The sequence below is a fragment of the Pieris rapae genome, chromosome 13 (assembly GCF_905147795.1).
Source record: "Pieris rapae chromosome 13, ilPieRapa1.1, whole genome shotgun sequence".
NCBI classification, from domain to species: Eukaryota; Metazoa; Arthropoda; class Insecta; order Lepidoptera; family Pieridae; genus Pieris; species Pieris rapae.
The window spans coordinates 2398418-2417765 of NC_059521.1; the positions used below are offsets into that span (position 1 = coordinate 2398418).

Below are 19348 nucleotides of genomic sequence, written 5' to 3' on the forward strand. Positions count from 1 at the left end.
TATTGTCTTTTATTAACATAGCTTTTACACATTTAAAGAAAACACTTTTTGCCTGAATTAAGCATGTAATATTAAACTTATAATTTTTTAACATAATTTTTTTTCGACGTTTCGCGTGCTTTACAGCGTGCGTGGTCAGTGTGGTGCGTGACCACAAAAAATTGTCCCCGTATTCCACTTGTAGACACAAAGTAGAATACGGGGACAATTTTTTATTTAATTTTAATTTAAGCCACAATATCGTCTTGGTGACAGCTCTTACTCGATTTAAGTTTGACATTCTCCAATTGGAGTTTTAATATAGTTTTATTAAACTTATTTTAATGTAGATCGTTCAGGGATTGCCTTTTCGTTTTTAGTCAGAACTTTCTGCTTCTATAAAGATACTACAAAGAAAGCATAAACAAAGTGTAATATTTATTTTATTATTAATCTATGGTAAATTTAGAAAAGTCAAAAAGTTTGACATACAATGTCATCGTTACACGGTAACTTGTGTTAAAAAGGATCCTTTTAGTATTTGTAGACGTAACTAATTAAACTTTAATAGCTGGAATATAGACTTGTATTCCGCTGTAGTAATATGTAAGCCTAGTATAATATAATTTAAATGACAAGCGGTATGTCTGATTCAACTCAACCGAGGTATAACTCCGTAAAAGGCTCAATGTTAAAACCACTTCACCTGTTCTGTTGCACTATGTCACGTCTTAATTGGTATTTCCTTACATTGACCTCGTGTAAATTCCCATATCGAGTAATGTAAGCTTTATCGGCTTATTTACGTAATTGATGTGTTATTGATGTTTATTGTAACGCCATTTTGATGGTCAGATGCTGAAGAGCTGTCAACTGTCATAAGCTATAGACTAAGGATATGTAGTAACTGTGGTTGTGTGAAATTTGATACGAAAGCATATCAATGTACGACATATGTGAACCTAATATATAATTAATGGAAAAATTCGAAAGACTAGGCGGTATGGTCGAAAGACTATAGCCTGCGCCATGGGCGAAAAAAAAAGAATCAGTTTTTGACAGTTCGATTGCGTATTTTTGATAGAAGAATTCATATTAAAACCTATACCAGTCATTTTAAACAGCTATTTTATGTATGTTTTCTTGTTGAGCAACGCCTATTTAGTATTTCAAAAGGATTTTTGAGGTTTAAGCATGATTGAAGTTTATAAAATTATTATATGAAAACTTTTCAGATCTCGTAAAGCACCAACATCTCCCACCAATGGGTTTGCATCGGGTCCTCTCCGATCGGCGTCTTGTGCGGTTATGAGTGCCGTGGTTGACGCTAAGCCAAAGGAGACACCGAAGCCAGACCGTGAGTCCTTCAAGAGAAGTCATTCGGTCAGCGAAAATATCAGTCGGGATGAAAGTGAGTTTTTTTGTTTAAATTTTGTTAAGTTAGGTTCAAATATTTCAAACGTCATACAGAAAAACTGGTTTACACGTCTTGAGAATATATTATATTATATATAGATGTTAGTTTGATTGACGTTATAGAATACGGGCCTAATTAATTGATTGTGATGTAGAACTTCGAAAGGGGTTTCATTATATATTTCAAAAAACCTTATATATTAGTTTTCATTAAGAAGTTATTTCCGTGTTTCAGAAGAAGAATTATCGCCCGGCGCAGAGAAACCGGGATGTCCCGTGCACGTACCACGTGCTGATGATGAGACCTTCCACGCATTCTTCGCACCCCTTCAGCAGCAGGAGAAACAATTTGAACAGCTGGATATAGATCTCGATGCTATTGATAGTGCTTCAAGACAGATGTGAGTGATAAAGAGCTAGTTTTCATAAATTGAATCCTTAGAAATCTCTTAGTTAATCAGTCATAAAGCTTATGAATTTGACGTATATACATCTTAATTACTAGTGTGTTTTTAGTTACTAGTGTGATTTTGCAAATAAATAATTAAACATTCCGTTGAGTATGAAAATTAATTATTATAATACAATCACAATATGTTACAATAGTCGCTGTGGTTTGTATTATTGCAACCATAGCAATCTTGTTTAGGAGCGCAGCAGATGCATAGAATAGTAGTTTTTTTAATTTACTATTTAGCGTTAGGCTATCTAATATCTGACTGAGTAGTCCATTTATTATTCCGCGGTAGCAAATATCTCAACGTTCTCTCGCCATATATGTTCTTTGCTCTCGATATACAGAGCCGAACGTGGTATAGTATGTGACCTAAGTCACATACAATGTTTAAACTTGCGTTTCAATTTTAAATATTTTTTATATGTTAATAGGTTGTCCAGCGAATACGCCCGTCGCGCGAAACGAGAACGTCGCCACGTGGCGTCTCGAAATCCGCTAAAGGCTCTCGCCGCTCGAACCGACTTGAGACAGGAGTATCGTGCTCTCTCGCTCACCACTCGGGACGCGCTTTTCAAGGAGAAAGGTAATCTTATATAAAATCTATTAAAACACTGACATCAGCTACCCATTGAACGATTTTCTAAGCAATTTGGGTTGAGTCTTTTAAAACGCACCAGATCTTAGCGGTAAGGTTATGCCAGCATTTTCAATGTTGTGCATAGGCGGCGATGATATAACATCAGATAAGCCTCTTGTTACTAAAAAAAACAACTGATTCTGATGGTGCAATGTAATATTGTATTAAATTTTTTGCGATTTAAAACATATGTATACGTTTCTGATGCACACGTTTGGGAAGGTTTCATTATGGTGACACTGAATTTATGTATCTTCTAATCACACAATTAAAGCGCTCAAGATGAAGGAAGAATTCTTTAGGAGGAGAAGATTGAAAACCATGCCTTTAAAGAAAATATATTTATTGAAGTATATAATAATAATAATAGCCTTTATTCAGATCCCTTAATATTTTAACACATTTCCATTTTAAACTTCTTCTAGCTTCTAGTATCTGTGTGCCTTTTTTGACAAAGGCCTGCTTCAAATCTCCCCATTCCTCTCTGCACTATGCCACTCTCTGCCATGTACCTGCTGTTTCTTTTATGTGGTCTATCCACTTTTTAAGTATTCTCCCTCTTTTCCGTTTGCTGTACCTACTTCTTACAAAGCATGATAATTCCAGTGACAGGAAACTGTGGGCTGGCTGCAGAAGCTCTTGCGGCTCTTGCCAGTAAGGAAGACTTCTCAAATGTGGCGTTGCGTAGTGCTTCAGCCACAAATGTTCCAAATCAAGGCACGAAAGCATTGATGCTGTTACATGTTAAGGGCAGACGGCGAGTTCAGGTAAGAATGAAAATAAGATTATTTGAATATAACTTGTTTAATGGATTTTCCTTCTCGTAATTAATTATTAATGTGTGCATTTAATTCCGCTCGATAATGAAGGAATCTTAATAAAGCCAATATGCCGGCTTGTGTGTGGCCGTTTCAGTAATTACTTAATCACTATTAGGGGGGGGGGGGGGGGATTGGTCTTTCATTTTCTTATTTCATTTATTTATTACGTCGACAGTAATTATTTACTTTTTTATTTATTATTGAGCGCTTTGCTTGCTTTTGCTGACAAGAGAAGTGAGGGGGGGGGATAAATTGCAGTAATTCTGCTTACGTAATACTTAAACGGTCCCCTTTGGCATTTGGCAAGGCCGACCATTTATTTGCAACTGTTTTCCAATCCTCCCCGCTGTACTTTTTATTCCATGGCTACAATATTTTTATTTTTATTTTCAGACTCGTCTCGTGGAGCCCATTCACACAAATGTAAACCGCGGTGATTGCTTCCTTCTAGTGACGTCTGACCAGCTGTTCCTATACATCGGTCTCTATGCTAATGTCATTGAGAAGTAAGTACGACCAGACCTGTAATTATTTTTTTATTAATTATCATATAATTGTACATTACGATCCAGCCTAACTTATGACTATTAAGTAATAACTTAATTCACTAACAGACTAACAGTCTCTATTAAGGGGAAGACACTCTGTTCTTGTGTTCTATTTTTCACTTAAAAGTGTTTAGCACTTGAGGCAAATGTGCACTATCACCGATTCACATTCATAATCCAAATAACAAAAAACTTATGAACAATGCTTAGAGGACGTTCCAGAAGATTCGATCGTAACATGCTTCTGCCATTGTCAGATCCATTTAAATTTTTAGTTTTTTTTTAATTTATCATAATTAATTGTCGTTGTTTTCTGTATTGTTATCATATATAATTAATGATTTAGTTAACTAAAATTACAATAATCATATCATAACATTTGAATTTAATTGTCTGATGAACTCTCTTTCTTTTCAGAAACCGAAGCACAGATATTGCAAACCACATTCTTAACACAAAGGATCTCGGATGTAAAAGCGCCAACTCTTTCATAAAAATCGATGAACAAACCAAAGTATACTCAAACAAACATTGGAGCCAATTTTGGTCCCTCCTAGGAGTCACCGAAGGCATCGAAGAGTACAAACCGGTGGAAGCAGGTGATCCAGACGAAGATGAGATTTTCGAATCCTGTATTGTCCAAACTAACATGTGCTACGAAGTCATGGATGATGAACTGGTGCCCATCAAGGAGTATTGGGGCCAAGTGCCAAAGATTGCCATGTTGAATCAGTCGAAAGTCTTAGTATTCGATTTTGGCTCAGAGATGTACATTTGGTACGGGAAAAATGTACCTCTAGAGAGTCGACGCCAAGCGGCGCAATTAGCTAAAGAGTTGTACGAAGACGGGTACAACTACGAGGAATGCCACATTAACCCCTTAAACGCTGCCGAGTCACAAGGAGAAAGAAAAGAAATGAAAACTTCATCAAAATCCTCTAAAACTCGACCCGAGTGGGCGATAATGTCCAAAGTAACTCAGCACATGGAAACTATTCTTTTCAAAGAAAAATTCCTCGACTGGCCCGACTTCAGCCGAGTTATCAAAATCAAGCCCCAAGAAAATAAATCGAATGGCGTCGAGATTACTCCGTGTGATGCCGAGGAAATGTGGTCCAACGAGTACCAAGATCCAGATCTCATTCTAGAAGGATCTCACATCGGTCGCGGAACACATTACTACGACAAAGAGTCGATGCGGCATTACGAAATAAAAACGCAGGCCGTTTGCAAATGGCTCATTCAGGAGTACGACTACCAAACCGTCGAAAACGAGGCTGACGTCGCCGAGTTCTACTCTGGCGACTCTTACATCATCAAATGGGACTATCAGATCACAGTTTCCGGTCGAGAGTTGAATGGAAAACCGTCGAAACATAATTTGACCGGCCGAGACCGATGCGCCTACTTCTGCTGGCAGGGAAAAGACGCTTCATCTAACGAAAAAGGCGCTGCAGCGCTTCTGACCGTCGAATTGGACAAAGGAAAAGGCCCACAAGTGCGAGTTGCCCAGGGAACCGAACCGCCAGCGTTCTTGAACCTCTTCCAAGGAAACCTGGTTGTACACCAGGGGAAACGAGACACGGACAAAAGTAGATACCGCCTATACGTCACCAGAGGAAATGTCACCAACGAAGCGTATTTGCTCCAGGTGCCCTGTTCGGTACGCCAATTGAGAAGCCGGGGTTCGTTGGTGTTGGTGGACACGCAAAAGTCGTGCGTCTACGTTTGGCACGGCTCAAGAAGCTTGAAGCATACAAGGCAGGTGGCTGTTGATTTGGCGAATAAATTGGTCTCGCGGAATCCCAAAAGCCTCTTTGGGGATAAAAGTGCCAAGGTCTCGGAGATCAAGGAAGGAGAGGAACCGAAGGAGGTGTTGGAAGCGCTCGGTGTTGCCAACAAGCAGTATTATAACTCGGTGTTAAGTGCGGGTAAAGAGGCAGGCGCTGATGTCACTCCAAGGTTGTTCCATTTCACGGATTTGAGCGGACAATTTGAGGCCAACGAAGTTTTGTCTCCCTTGCGTCACGAAAGCCTAATCACCTCTTTCCCGTTTGAACAGAGGGAATTGTACTCTGCTTCACAACCCGGTAAGTTATTTTCTTTATATTAAAAATGCGATATTTTAATAGTGAATATTAATTATTAAGGAACGATTACATATCTTTAAAACTACTAAAATACCTAGATATTTTATCACAATTACGTATTTCGTTTATTAAATTTTTTGAGTCGGTTTAATGTGTGAATTAAATTTTATTAAGCTGACAAATAAATAAAAAAATATATGATATTAATGTGTTGTATATAAAACACGATTGTTTACAAGACGATTGTTTCAACATTTTTAAATATTCCAGCTTTATTCCTGTTGGACGACGGCAAGTCTGTGTGGGTGTGGCAAGGGTGGTGGCCGCGAGGGGAAGACGGGGACATCGAAGTTGAGAGAAATAATGGTAGGAAACTTAATAGGATAAATTTGCGCGCCACTGTGTGTGGCAGAATATGCGAACGACTGACAATTGTACCACCTTGACATTTTGTACCATATTCGTGCAATGAAAAAAAAAAATATTCGCAGTACCAATTGTAGACTGTAATTGCAGAAATTGTCTTTAAAATAATATTATATAGCTTTGCATAATATTTATTTTCTTATATATGTATATCAGCTATACTTTGCTATTTAGGAAATGTTTTAGTCAAGGTTAATTAAAAAAAAACTTACTTAAAAGACTTCGTGCGTTTAATATCATAATTTAAAGGTTTTTAAATAAAATTGGCTTTTAACTATAATTCGTATCTTTACAGGCGTAGGAGCATTCGCAGGGCGATGGATGTCGCTAAGAGCCGCCGCGCTCAGAACAGCTGATGCCTACTGGACTGTCTCCCGACGGACGAGACCCGACGTCCAAGTTGTCATCGCGGGACTCGAACCTGATACATTTACAGCGCTTTTCGACACCTGGGAGGAGCACGATGAAGCCGCTGATGCTAACATAGCGGTAAGTTATCGGATGAGGGTAGTTTAAAATGTATATGGTTGAGGGTAGTTTTAGTTGTGGGCTAGTTAAAGGATTTCAGCTACGGATATTTTTATAGTGCGACAGTCTTTAATTTAATTGTATATTTAAACGATGGATTAATTTTATGTCAATTAAGCGAAATTAGTAACCATTTACTCTTAAAGATCGATTCAGAGAACTGTAAAAAGGATAAATTAAAAAAAAAACTTTAATTTGTCGAAGTCAATATTTTGGTTTATTTCGGTAAATATATTCTTCAGAATTGCTGATAAACGTAAAACTATACTACTTTTAAATCCAATTTAACTCTCTGGCTATACTTCTGAACAGGAAATCTATAGATAGCGTTTCTTAACTGTGATTGGTCAACTGCAGACCAATCACCGTCAAGAGTAACTTTTCATTCTTACAAAACTATATCTTTTTTTCTCTTGATTATTGGGAACTCTTTAAAATTAAACGCACCGTATAAATTCTAATACAGGGGCTTGGTATCTTTGGGATCCAGTACTTATAATGCTATTTAATATTAAGATACCTCCTTTACTTATAAACTTAACCTCTCAGTAAAGTCACGTGACTGCTCTATAAACGATATTGGCTCGTCGCTAAGAGGCGTTTATAAGTAAAGGAATGTTATTGTAAATAAGTGCACTGTATGATAACGCACGGGTTATAGCGCGGGTACAAGGCAGGCGAGGCTGTGAGTGCAAGTGTGGAGTTATCTCGGGTGACGGCCAGTACCTGCGTACTTCCGCTAGCCGCACTACAGCGACGTCCACTTCCGGATCTAGTAGATCCCCACCATTTGGAAAGGCATCTTTCGTCCCCACACTTCATGGTGAGTTTTGTATATAGAGTTAAAATCACAGTTTTGTCAGCGGTAAGTTATCTTCCCCAAGCGTTCAAAAGAATACTTTGATTGGTTTTGCTAACTTTCAAACTATTTGGTGTCTTTTTAACTATATTTATGCTAGAGATTTATCTTGCTTGATCAGCCCTTTTTTGTAAAAGTAATATAATCCTTAATTATGAGAAATACCGTCTTAAAACAATGGAAAGTGTGTAAAAATCCTGTAATACTCTTAAAAGTATAATCCCTTTTGTATAAACGAACGAAGTCTTATTGAAACTTAAAACATTCTGTCTCTTTTCATCACATAGTAAACACAATTAGACAGAAAGTGACGAAACAGTTAAGAAAGTAGATTTGATAGAATTCGTTATTAATAAAAAATATATGTTTTAGAACAAATTGTAATATTATATGTTATTTATCAATAGGAGGCTTTCGGAATGACCAAAGAAGAGTTCGCATCGCTCCCCGCGTGGAAGCAGACAAACATGAAGAAAGACCTGGGTCTGTTTTGACCCACTCGGTTGTTTTTACCGCGTTACATACTTTTATACAAGCAGCTGTTTCGTACTTTTTATACTCGGGATTTGATACAATTAATCTTAAGCACGCTTTAAATTTTATAGCAACGGTTAAGAATTTTAGCGTCGTTTTTTACTAACCGAATGTAACTATGTATTCGTTCAAGTGATATTTGTATTTTCGCATCTGCGGATCTGCGCATCTGAGGATTTGCAACGGAATTGTTGTGTTTGTCGCATCCATACAATTATTTTGTATATACAAGATTTTTTTTTAATGTTCCTCAGTTTCCGATATATTTTGATGCAGTTTGTATAATTTTTGTATTATATTTAGTTTTTAGATGATTTTGGCGTTTTGTATGGATATGACAAATAAAAGTGATATTTTTTGTAAATTACAATGTTTTTGAATGTTTTTTGGACTATTCAAAAATTGTGTAATGTTCGTAGGGTGTGTGTATGGAAAGAAACACTTATTATACGCTTAGATGTAGTTTTTTAATGCTGTGAGGTTAGAATATTTGCAGAAATAACAATAATAACATTTATTTTCCAATTTCAATTAAAACAATTTTATATTAACCACAGTAGTCCTGCCTTACATTTAAATTTTTTTTGTCGACTTTACTAAAACTTTCGCCGATGTTCTAACTTTCAGTACGTATTCAATACATCACATATCTAATCATTAGCTACCTTTTACAATGACTTAGGTGGACCATTTGTTGAAGTTTGAAATTAATGGACTTGATATCACCAACGTAGACATAGTACCGACACAAAATGCCCTGTGACACTCTTTACAATCGAATGTTTCGATCGATTTGTCTTTGCCGCTTGCAAGTTTAGCGAGAAATATTTATTTTTGTAATTTAGTACTAACTTTCCATTTTGTATCTGAGCGGTGAACGCCGACGAGTAAGGACCCATTTTTAACTCTCCACTGTGAGTTTGGCAAAGTAAAGCGCTAGAAATAATGATAAATCTTCGTGTCTTTAGTGGTTCGCGAAAAACCAATATTTCATATGTTTAAACAAAACAAAAAGTTTCATACAAATATTTCAGCGATTTTTACTTCGTCAAATTCATTGTAGAGGTTCTGTTAACGTACTTATTAATTATCGAATGCATTTATGGCCAGCACTGTGACAATGTATTTCTCAAAAGATTTAATTTGCTTTGGTTGTGTTACTTATTATTGTATTGAGATTTATTTTGTATAATAATGTAATAAATGCTAAAATTAAATGCGATTTTTTATTTTTTAACTCCTATATATGAAGTTTATTAGGGATGCATCCAATACCGATATATCGGCGATAAATTGGGTTTCCCGCGATATATTATATAGCTCTATTGGATCTGACCGATTCTTCTCTGCAGGTCTTATACAGATCTTAATTATTAACTTAATTCTTTAACTAACTACTTTAAGCTTATTTAAAGTTACTGGATATGTTTAGGTTAATTTAATTTCACTGAGCGTTGATCTCGGTATCGGTATCGACGATATCACTATATCGGTATCGTATCGATGCATCCCTAGGTATTTATGATACATCACACACATATGGCTGGATATTGCCTATCTCCGACTTAGTTGACTTCAAATTATATGTTATAATAAATTGCATGCTACATAAATGTTATTTGCCTTATTCCTTGCAAAAATGTATAGCTATTGCTAAACGTTTCTATATCTAAATATATGAAACAAAGTCATCTCAGTTAGACCACTTATAACTCAAAATCGGCTGGACCGAAGTTAGTCTAGTGTAGTTTGATCTCTTTTGTGCTGGATTCTTCTCCGCTCAATAGCATAATATGTAGTTAAAATACGTGGTGCCATCTGTTGACAAAAGCACGCATCATTTTACATCGAATTCGTGTAGTGACAAGAAACGCCGATCTTGAGGTGAATGAGATGCATAACTAGGCTTTGATCTTGATCCAAGACCTTAATGAAATCCTTAATTAAGTTTAATTAATACCTTACTAGGTATATTGAGGTAAGTCTCTAATAGTCATTTAAATATAAAAATCGAGATGACGTAATATTGGAAAAATAAGGATACTCAATTATCTAATTAATGCCATGAATCATTCGTAATTAAACAATAACGCATAATAATTTATTGTACACACGTCATATTTACAAAATTGCACAAAGTGATACTATAACTAACTTATTCAAAACTACGTTTTAGATAGCACTCAATATAAAATGCTTTTGAAAAAATCGTCTAATTAATGGCGCCGAGCCATCTATAGAAGATGTTTTGGGCAGCCACATCTTGTTCAATAGATTCTTCTAATTCCTCACTGTCAATGACTTGTTGGAGAGACCGCTTCAGTCTTTGGGTATCAGTTTCATCGTCTTTTTCAACGTCTTCCTGAAGGGGGATTCCTTGTGGAATAACATCCACTAGTTCCTCATTTTCTTCACTGCCTGATCCCTCGGAGTCGTCGTGATTATGATCGTGATGACCATGATTGTGTTCATGGTGTTGACCATGGTTGTGATCATGGTTGTGATTGTGTTCTCTACCTCTTTCCATATTGTTCTCCGATTCTTCGTTTTCATCGTCATCTGACTGCTCCAATTCCTCATCATCAGTTTCTAACTGTTTCAGTTTTCTTGTTTTAAATTTTCTTTCCGATTCTTCGGAATCCTCATCGTCATTTTCATCATCATCTGACTGATCATCTACAGTCTCGTCTTCTTCATTGTCTAACTGTTTAAGTTTTCTCGTTTTAAATTTTCGTTCCGATTCGTCGGAATCGTCAGCGTCATTTTCATCATCATCTGACTGATCATCTACATTCTCGTCTTCGTCATCATTAGAATCATCCGCCTCTTCATCTTCATTAGACTGCTTGCCTCCATCCTCTACCTCCAACTGTTTTAGATTTTCGGCTTCTTCGTTTTCTTCGCCATCATCATTCACATCATCTTCCTCGTCTTGTTCAGCAGTATCTAATTGCTTCTTCAGATCATCTACTAAGTCATCAACGACGTTATCTTCATCATCTTCCACAGCCTCCTCAGTTTCGAATTGCTTTAATTTTCTTGTTTTAAACTTTTGTGCAGATTCGTCGTCCTCCTCAATATTTGCTTCATCATCATTCTCCTCATCAGCATCAACCTCCCCATCATCACCATCGTCGTCAGAATCTAATTGCCTTATTTTCCTTGTTTTATATTTTCGTTCTGAGTCTTCTACCTCATTCTCTTCCGGTTCCTGATTAGACTCAGAGTCTTCTACTTCTTCATTCTCGTCTTCTGGAGTTTGTTCTTCTTCTCCTTCTTGGTCTAATTCTGGCTCCTCCTCGGGTTCTAGTTCTGTGACAGGTTCCTCTACTGGCTCTTCTTGTTCCTCTTCTGGTTCTTGTTCATCTTCAGGTTCTTGTTCATCTTCTGGTTCTTGTTCATCTTCTGGCTCTTGTTCTTCTTCTGGTTTTTGATCCTCTTCTGGCACCTGTTCTTCTTCTGTTTCTTGTTCTTCTTCTGGTTCTTGTTCTTCTTCTAGTTCTGGTTCCTGTTCGTCTTCTGGTTCTGGTTCTTCTTCTGGTTCTTGTTCAACCTCTTCCTCTGGTTCAGGAGTTTCCTCAGGTTCCGGTTCTGGAGTAGGTTCCATTTCTACCACACAACCTTCTGGAGCATCAGACTCGTCACATATCTGCAAGTAAATATTTTGTTTTAATCTAGTTCAGCTACTCTACTTTTTTCACTTAAAAATCAGCAAATACTGACCTGTTCTTGTTCGTTGAACCATGAACCGAACGGACACTGCATCGAGTAAGACTGGCCGGAGTAGCATTGGTAGTAGAAAGTACAGCTTTCGACATTAGCAATTCTCAAGAAATTCTGCTGGCCGATGCACAGGGTCTCTGGGTCCTGTCTCAATGGTATTGAGAAGCTGGAAACACTGAGCAACGCCGTTGCGAAGCAAACTAACCTAATGGCAGCTGGAAAATTAAAAAAAGTCAAGTTATTCATTTTATATATCTGCTTCATGAGATCCCAATCCTTCAGACTACCTATTGTTGGAACTTGCGCGAGCTGCGCTGCGATAGAACTGTATTAAAATTTTCTTTGTCACTTAAGTATAGTTCAAAATTTTTTACATGTACACTGCATTATTTCTCTCTCATATTTGTACTCGTCTTGTCCAACTAACCATAAATAAGCCTGTATATTCTGTGGTACAGAAAGAATGTTGTTGTATGATTTAATATAATGTATAAGTAATACCGTCTCATGTAAAAAGTATATTGTTTCTCAACGGAATACTTGAAAATAATCACTTATCTGTATAATGTAGAGATATTGAATTGTTGCTACTCAGAATCTTATCAACCTTACCTTTATATAATTATTATAATATAGTAATTATATTACGTAATATTTAAAATAACAATAAATCAGAATAAGAATACTTGAATGTAATCCATAGTCTTTGGTTCAGTAATGTAATCAATTTATCAATAAATTAAATTCCCATAAAGGTATCATTATACAGTTGATAATAATAAATTATCAAAGATACATAAAGACTGAGAAGACAAAACAAGTTACAAAGTGTGGTAGAATCACCAAATTAATAACCCGTGTGAAAGTACCTACATTAGTCAAACTTTCCAACGCTAAACCTATAAATGACATACCGAATATTAAATTTTAGGCTTTTGTTCGAAATATAGAACGCAGTTTGATTGCGTGTTATATTCAGCAACGGAATTTCACGAACTGTTAAATAGCTAAGTTATGAATGAATAATTATGTAATTATCACATGTCACTAGTTCCAAAGTTAATAATTGTAATATTCGGATTTGGGTGTTGAAATGAAAGTATATTAAAATTATTTATTCACATTCATTATAACATGTGATGTTTCTATATTATTTTCGTTACATGGATTCCTGAATGATTCCTTAATAATAATTTGGAGAAATATGGTTTCCTGTAAACTGTATATTTTTTATATGAGATATATAAAGCTAGAGTATTTGGACAACAACAAAACTGTAGGAATGTTTTTTAAAAATATAGAAATATAGATAGTTAAATTTTGTTTTATTTAATCAACCTTTAATTTAAAAAAATCTATAATTGATTAACTAACAAAAACTAAATTTCCGATTATAGCTTATAGATTATAGCGTATTTTCAATAATATTTTCAGTAAGTTTGGTTTTAAAAATAACAATTTCAAAAGATTCCTCTCTGGTTGTCTCAAAAAATTTCAAATCTAATTGAAAATATTATAACAGTGTTCATAAAGAACAAATCGTGTATTTCGACCATTTCAACTAATTACTACATTTTATCAGACTGATTTAGTTTTTATAAATATCGTAAATATTTTTCTAATACCGTAAAAGCTTAATAAAAGAAATACTCACTGCTCATGGTGACTGCGATCGGTCTTCGAAATGATCGATAACTAAAATAATAGATGTGTTGAGATCACCTGAATTTTATCGAACGAGCAATATCTTAACGCATTGATATCACCCAGGGTTAAGAGAAGCAAATGATACTGTCGATCAAACATATCTTTGAAATGGGGAACATTCACATTGGTAAATTGATCGTGCGATTATTTTATTATACAGTTCTTTACGCGAAGTACATTACAATGAATTAACTGCATGCATACAAGGATTGGTATAACTGCTGAATGCTAGAAATATTACTAACTTAAGTATTAAAAAATGATACATTCTATTAAAGTAGTTGATAAATCAAATTCCTAATAGTTTTCGAAGTCTTCCACAGTCCGTTTCACCAGGCATTCTGTTTTGAGATCCAACGACTCCCGTTGGGGTTGTTCCCTGAGAGATACGTTCAAGGTATTTTCGTTAAAATTCAATACGCTAGTCTAAGAACGCTAAGTCTTTTAGTTAGTAAATATGTCTTTTAGTTAGTATATAAGTAGTAGCAATTTTTCTTTACATTATCACGCACCCTAACAATCTCTCTGACCAATAAATAGCAATATACCATAGTAATCCACTTGACCTTGTACTTCATAAGGTGATTTTATTAACATACTTTATAATATAATTGTTATGAATAAGACGTAAAGATTTTTAATTAACCTAAGTATATATTGAGGAAAACTGCTTGTTTGTATTAGTTGTTTAGATAATCTAAACCCTATTACTTTCATAGCCTGATATTGGATCTAAAAAATAAACTTAACTCTTTATACATTAAGATTCATCCTTTTTTACAGAATCCTACTTTTTAGGCACACATTCCGAGGACATACACACGGAATAACTATGAGAATATAAAGAAAAGGTGATCAACTCTGCCTTTAATGGAAGAAATATACGTGTGTAACAAATTATTTCAAATTAAGAATTGTGTAGTGTATTCCGTATATTTCCGACTATTTATTTCAATATTTAATGCATCGGCTTCGGCCATCTATGGAGCGTTGTGATGTTTAACGTGCAATTTGATTGGTTCAATGATTATAATGATATAATGTATATGCCTTAGTATATAAGTTACTCATTTAAATTTGTTCGACTGTTCGACGTCCTGGTGGACAGAAAAACTGTGTTCAGTTTGTGTGTCTTCCCTGTCCCCACACCGACTTCTTTGTTATTTCAGATTATGTATACAATAAATAAATAGTAACAGTTCTGAGTAGGGATAGTTAACCGTAAAGTTCAAAGTTAACTTTAACAAACAGTTACAATTCATTTTAGTATGGAAAACTTTATTGAAGCATATTTAAAATGAAATGGAAACTCGACCTAGAGCAATTGTATAGAAATTTGATGTACTTAAGATGTCAAAAGTATAGTAGATACTGTTTAAGAATTGAAGAATTACCCGTTTAATCCTTTGAAAGGTTCCCTACAGTTTTCATATATAATTTTTTTTGTGAAATTAAATTTAAATGTTTTTTACAATTAATCGTTCTAGAATACTTCAATCAAATGTAAATCTTTACTTATCTAAACGGATATAACATCAATGGATTTTCAATTCTTAAGATTTAGTTGATAAAATGTCAGTTGACATTCACTTATCAGTAATGAACTTACGTAATTTTAAACTCTCTTAAAAGCCATATTATATAACTTAATCTATTTTTATATATATATATATATATATAATACGTGCTAATAATAATATAAATAAATAAAAAAATTGCGTTGCGCAAAACGTTATGCGACAGAATTGACATCTAAAGTTCTAATATGTAACTACTAAACGAATAGGTACTTCATCCAAAAGCGTGTATTTTTTCTCGATCTCCCTTTCTCACTCTCTCTCAATTAGACTTAATTGCTCTCTTCCTTGTCTTCGACAAAAACGCTGCACATCTTTGTGACGTTTCATCCGTAAAAATTTTACCATAATGCGCCTAAAGAACTTTCGTAATTTGGGTAATTTTTATGGAGAAAATAAAAATGATATTAACTTTCATTTAGTACTAACGGTGTGCTAAGTAAAAATCATATTAAGCCGAAATGAAGTTTGCGCGGGAAGCTGGTGTCAAATAACATTTCTACTCTTATTCTTGCACTATAGAAAGGACGCCTGAACCCAAAGAGACTACACTTTGACGCACGTTAAAAATTTCTGACCCCGGCATTATTATGTAAAACTGCAGAACCTTTTCCAGGAGGTTCTTTCGTTAAATTGTCATTTCCTAATTAAGTTATGAGAACCTTTTTTAGCGACACAAGTCTATTTAAAACGAAAACTGTTTGTCATGATTCTAATAATAGGCAATAGACTTTACGTCAAGGTCATTTTATTATTTGGCTAAATCGATGTTAAAGGAACATATTACATCGGTGTAATTTTAGGTGCTCCAGCAATATTATCTGTACAATCATTTCGAAATGCGTTAATGAAAAAAGTAATATCTATTTATAGTGCTATTAGTTCATCAGAGCAAATCACGTGAGGCTCACGCTCTACTAGTGGGGGTTGTGGATACCTACTGCTTTTATTTGCTACATTATCAGGCCATAGAATAAATAAGCAGATACGTTTTTCTGTAAAATAAACCTTATCCACAAACTCGTTAAGCTTTAATTATATGAAAAGGAGGGCTGAATTTAGGGAACCGGGTATAAAGCCTCGGGGCCCCCACAGTATAATAATAGACTAAATAGTATTATATTCTGATTTTTCATTTCGTAGAATTCTGACATTTCTTAAGTGTTGCTACAAAAACATTTCTCCACCGAAAAAGGGAAAAATTGACCCATTTGAGGGTAATAAAATATGAAATGCTACGTATGTTTTTTTTTACCTACAAGGGGTAAATCTAATTATTTACTAACTAATGTGGCCTAATACTAAAATAACAAATATTTTAATATCACGAAGAATATACTCAATAGAGTTTAATTACTTTATTTTATTTATTTAGCTGGCATCACTGCCTACTAATTCCAGGTTTAGGGAAACCTTTAAAAAAAATGTTTTCTTTACTCGTGCGTGTTTTACTGTTTGTGACAAAAAGGGACGTAGTTATCACGTCGTTAAACTACTTTTAATGTGGAGCACCGCACTTAATAACATGGATACATTCACTAACAAATAAAATGTATGTATAGACTCAGATGTTCATACTCGTATTGAAATAGAAATTGTGACGGGCCAAAAAGGTTTGCTATCTCTTACATGTCAAAAAATGATAGCTGTCAGAATTGTACGGAATTAAAAATCTTTTTTTTAATATATTTTTATATGTTTGTTAAATACTAATCTACTTGGTTTCACAATAAATAATTGATCGAAAAATTCAACTGAAAAAAATAGTTCATTTTATTTGGGAAATAATTTGGGACCAGGGCCTCCACTGCCTTATTGCCCCGAGGCCTCCAGACCTGACTAAAAGTTAAATAACAATTGCGTTTTATATTTATAAGGGGTTGGTAGTTTTTAGTTACGTTTTCATACATCGTCAAAATATCGGTGTTAATAATCATAAAAATCCATTTTTTACGCAAAATGTTGCAAAGTCCCTTTAAAAAATAATCACTACCAGAACAACGCCTTTACTCAATATTTCTGTAACATTATTGACGAGGCCGTGAAAATGCTCCACGCCAAAAATGTCGATTGTATTTTCCGCTTGTTATTGATTAAAAGTCGCTTTACATACTCAACACGAATATTAATGACGCTTATAATACTTTGTGCACAGATTATTATATATGTATATTTGTATGACCGACTTAAAGAACGGTTAAAACGCCAAATTTTCATAAACATATATTTTTTATATTATATATTTGGCTGACAGTCGTTTAACATGTCTATTGAGATTGGCCATTATTAAATGTTAATATCTCTTGTCTGGAACTAAATTTCTTTACTTATACTTTGTACTTAGATTACTTATATGAGCGTCTTACTTACAGTTACATAGCGCCGATATTTCAAAAACTATATCAGTTCTGCACATTTATTCTATGAAGTGCTTAAAAAGAAAACGATTAACTGCCTCCCACTTGTGTAGTAATTGATGACTACACATTCAACTATTTATTTGAATGCAATTAGATTTAACGGCAGCTTTTTAACTCTTAAATTCCAATGCGTTTATAAATTGTTCAATAAAGTTTTATTATATTTAAGCGGGATATACACTACATTTAAATTATCCTGATATTTAATGAGAGTGCAGGATTAGTGGCTGCAGCCTGCGCCGCTCATCCCTGAGGTTCGATCCCCGACTGTGCACCAATTGGCTTTCTTTTTAGTGGGCATTTAATATTCACGCGAACGGGGAAAACATCGTGTGGCATCCGGTTTGCTTTAGACCCTAAAAGTTGGCGTGTGTCAGGCACAGCAGGCTGATCACTAATCTACCTATTAAAAATGAAATGAAAAAGATTCAGACATAAGGCCAGCCCTTTCTAGGATTTCTTTAATATTTTTTTCAATTATTTTAACAACCAAAACTTATAATGGCGAATTTTTATTAAATAAATAAGAACGTTTGAAAATATATACGAATGTATATTATAATTTTTATTAAAAAAACGTTTTTCAAATCCGATTGGTCGGCATACACCACATTGGGTGACGAATACTCAGATCTGAGAGCAGTTGCATAGGGATGGCAATGGTTAAAAAAATGAACAGGATGCTCGCACGGTTCCGCACCGCTACTATGACCCCGCGCCACTCGGATCCGAGAAAAGAGCACTTAATGTGGAAACACTTTGCTAGCGCAATTCAGTTATGGCGTCATAGTACCGATTATCAGCTATTCATTCACTGGAGATATAAACTTTGATTGATTGCCAATCTCAATAGAGATAAGCCTTACTTATGCGCAAATGCTAGAGAGACTAGCCTAGTAAGAAATTAATTATTTTTAGGTTTGGCAGTCAATTATACAAAATTATCCTCACTAAGTTATTAATTTAGTGAGAGAATTAAATAGAGTATGGGAAAACTAATAAAAAATTTCCCCATTCCAAAAACCCTTAAAGAAAGTTGTTTTAAAAACTGTCAGACCCTGAATTGTCGTACTGGGTAAACTAAATACGCAATGATTAATACATTTTATTAGAAAGAGAAAGTAATTGCATTAATACAAATATTTAATCTTGGTGTTTCCACTTACTATACGATTCACATTATCAATTGAAGGTTACGTAAAATACAGTTATTCAGTGCTTTCCTCAAAATACATGATTAACAATTTTCAGCCTGCAACTTTGTTAGCGATTTTGATTACGCTTATATAAGGTATTGATATTTTTTAATTAATGTTAATTTTGCAATGTATTGGTAAAAAAGTCAGTAGTGATTAAATTTATGTGGCTTAGAATCATAGAAAAGACTTGCGACTTCTGGCCAGTAGGCTACAATTATTTGACATTGAATAATACAATTACCAAAAAAACGATGGCGTGGTAGCTTTTTACTTTTTAATTCATGCTTCAATTGCAAAAAAGTCAAAAGTAAGTCGACTATTTAAAATAAATTTACAATATTACCAGTTCTCAGATAATGAGCGTAGAATTGACAAAAATAATTGGTAAAGAACTCGCCGCCTCTAATTTTAATCGTTAAGTTTTTTG

General features: G+C 34.7%; 2 protein-coding genes across 4 annotated transcripts in view; one reads left to right on the top strand and one right to left on the bottom strand.

The window, feature by feature from the left end:
• Positions 1-9151, top strand: part of LOC111003770 — a 147833-nt gene extending 138682 nt beyond the window's left edge. For all 3 annotated transcript variants that reach the window (XM_045630782.1, XM_045630784.1, XM_045630783.1), the window contains 10 exons: positions 1215-1390; positions 1631-1796; positions 2284-2435; positions 3096-3256; positions 3704-3816; positions 4276-5948; positions 6219-6314; positions 6670-6863; positions 7564-7725; positions 8169-9151. In XM_045630782.1, the coding sequence (XP_045486738.1) occupies positions 1215-1390; positions 1631-1796; positions 2284-2435; positions 3096-3256; positions 3704-3816; positions 4276-5948; positions 6219-6314; positions 6670-6863; positions 7564-7725; positions 8169-8255 (2980 nt within the window). In that variant the 3' untranslated portion in view covers positions 8256-9151. The remainder of the gene's footprint in view (positions 1-1214; positions 1391-1630; positions 1797-2283; positions 2436-3095; positions 3257-3703; positions 3817-4275; positions 5949-6218; positions 6315-6669; positions 6864-7563; positions 7726-8168) is intronic.
• Positions 9152-10346: 1195 nt separating this feature from the next.
• Positions 10347-13799, bottom strand: LOC111003773 (myb-like protein X). Its single transcript, XM_022274457.2, has 3 exons — positions 13673-13799; positions 12019-12233; positions 10347-11944 (listed from the first exon to the last, which is right to left on the bottom strand). Exons 1-3 carry the CDS (start codon positions 13677-13679, stop codon positions 10508-10510), a joined length of 1659 nt encoding a protein of 552 aa, XP_022130149.2. The 5' UTR covers positions 13680-13799; the 3' UTR covers positions 10347-10507.
• Positions 13800-19348: the final 5549 nt, after the last annotated feature.

Coding starts and splice junctions, on each gene's coding strand:
- LOC111003773 (XM_022274457.2), bottom strand. Junction 11,945..12,018: donor GGTTCAACGAACAAGAACAG/GTCAGTATTTGC, acceptor ATTTACTTGCAG/ATATGTGACGAGTCTGATGC.